Below are 1673 nucleotides of genomic sequence, written 5' to 3'. Positions count from 1 at the left end.
ATAAATATTCATCATAAAAATAGATCTCCCGTTTAATTAGTTTGTTTAACTTGAAGGGGAGCACTGCATTTACATAAAAAGAAGACATAATAATCCATGAGATTAAAAACAGACTGAATTTACCAATAGCTATTTTTTCATCCTTAGTCCCCTGGCTATGGTGTTAAAAAAGCAAATATTTTCTTTATGTAGAAATTCTCTCATGCTGAAAAGTATTTATTTGCAAAAACAATCTCAGGAATTTGCATATATTTTAATGCTGTTTAATGACATTGGGAGTTTAGAACATTTGGCCAAAAAAAAAATCTTCTAAACTGTTTGAAAAACTGAGTTTGATGATTTTAAATCATGAAATTCTGACAGTAAATTCCAGATTCTCTATTATTGAGCTTGTAGATTTGGAATCTATTTCTAGATTGCTTTATAAAATGCTGTGGAATGTTTTGAGTTATAGTTTGTTAGAGTGGAGGAATACGGTGTAGTGATGTGAGCAGGAGCGGCAGCTTTGTGATGCAGACAGTTATTGATAGTTCACATAACCTGGATGACTGAGAATAGGCTGCTTCATTTCATATTAATAATTTAATTATTGCAACAGAATATTAAATAGGCCAACAAAAATGCAGATTAGCAAATTGCCGTCCTCATTTCCTCGCTTAAAAAATAAACTCTGTTCAAAAGGTGTCTGAGTAGCACACAGCAAAAATCTAAAATAATTTTACAGGATTAAGGAATAGTTTAAGAAACCCCTTAAAGTTGTGTTTAGGTATCATTTTCCTTTTGTTTATTTACTCTTTTTTATTGTAAAGAGAGTAATAATTTGTAGGAGTATATATTGTTCTGAGATGGTTTTCCACTGATCTTTTATGAACTGCTTCCTTGTTAATCTTCACAATGGTAAATTAAAAAAAGATGCAGCCAGAGGGAAATGTTTTTAGAAAAAAAAATCCCTAATGTTGAAAAGTTGATTTGCAAAAGATAAACTCAGAAAACTTTCAGATTAAATGAAAAAATGTTTGACATTTAAATGTATATGTTTTGTGACTTACAAGTTTAAAATAATAAAAAAATAAATTAATAAAATAAAATGTAATTCCCAGAAAAAAGACAGTAGTTTGTGGCGATTTTAAATAAATATTTTGATAAAAATGCCAGAATTCCTTTAAGATGAGATGCGCTGCTGGTTTTCTTAAGATGAGATGCGCTGCTGGTTTTCTTAAGATGAGATGCGCTGCTGGTTTTCTTAAGATGAGATGCGCTGCTGGATCGTTTCTAAAGTGTAAGTGGCCTCCATAAGGGCTCTGTGTGCAGATTTCATTTTAACACGAACTGAGGCGCTGAGCAACTTTTAAAATGTGATAAATATTGCAGTGTGATAACAGCTGCTATACAGTCATGTTGAAGCTTCTCCCTCATAATTTCAGGTCCAAATCTTCCAATGCCCTTTGCAGGTTTGCAAAAGTTGTTCTCTATGTAGTAAAAACTGATCTACTTCTAAAGGTATATATGGATGGACCATATAGTCAAGCTTGAAAGATATTCACTTTATGTCCAGTTGCCTAGACTGAACTATTTCAAGCAAGAAGGATATTAACTATTTAGAAAAAAAATTTTTGTTTTTTTTTTTTTTTTTTAATAGAAATTTGTTTTATGAATTTTGAGAACAATAAGCT

General features: G+C 31.0%; 1 protein-coding gene across 1 annotated transcript in view; it reads left to right on the top strand.

Moving 5' to 3' along the window:
- Window positions 1–1438: 1438 nt before the first annotated feature.
- The window catches only part of LOC107081134, a gene marked incomplete at its 3' end in the record, with an annotated part of 3422 nt that continues 3187 nt past the window's right edge, over window positions 1439–1673 (top strand). Inside the window, exon 1 of the mRNA XM_015369341.1 lies at window positions 1439–1451. Coding sequence (XP_015224827.1) covers window positions 1439–1451 — 13 coding nt within the window. The remainder of the gene's footprint in view (window positions 1452–1673) is intronic.

This window comes from Cyprinodon variegatus, unplaced genomic scaffold (genome assembly GCF_000732505.1).
Source record: "Cyprinodon variegatus isolate N-32 unplaced genomic scaffold, C_variegatus-1.0 Scaffold3026, whole genome shotgun sequence".
Classification (NCBI taxonomy): domain Eukaryota; kingdom Metazoa; phylum Chordata; class Actinopteri; order Cyprinodontiformes; family Cyprinodontidae; genus Cyprinodon; species Cyprinodon variegatus.
Note: the sequence above shows the minus strand (reverse complement) of the source record. Positions and strands in the feature narration are given on the sequence as shown.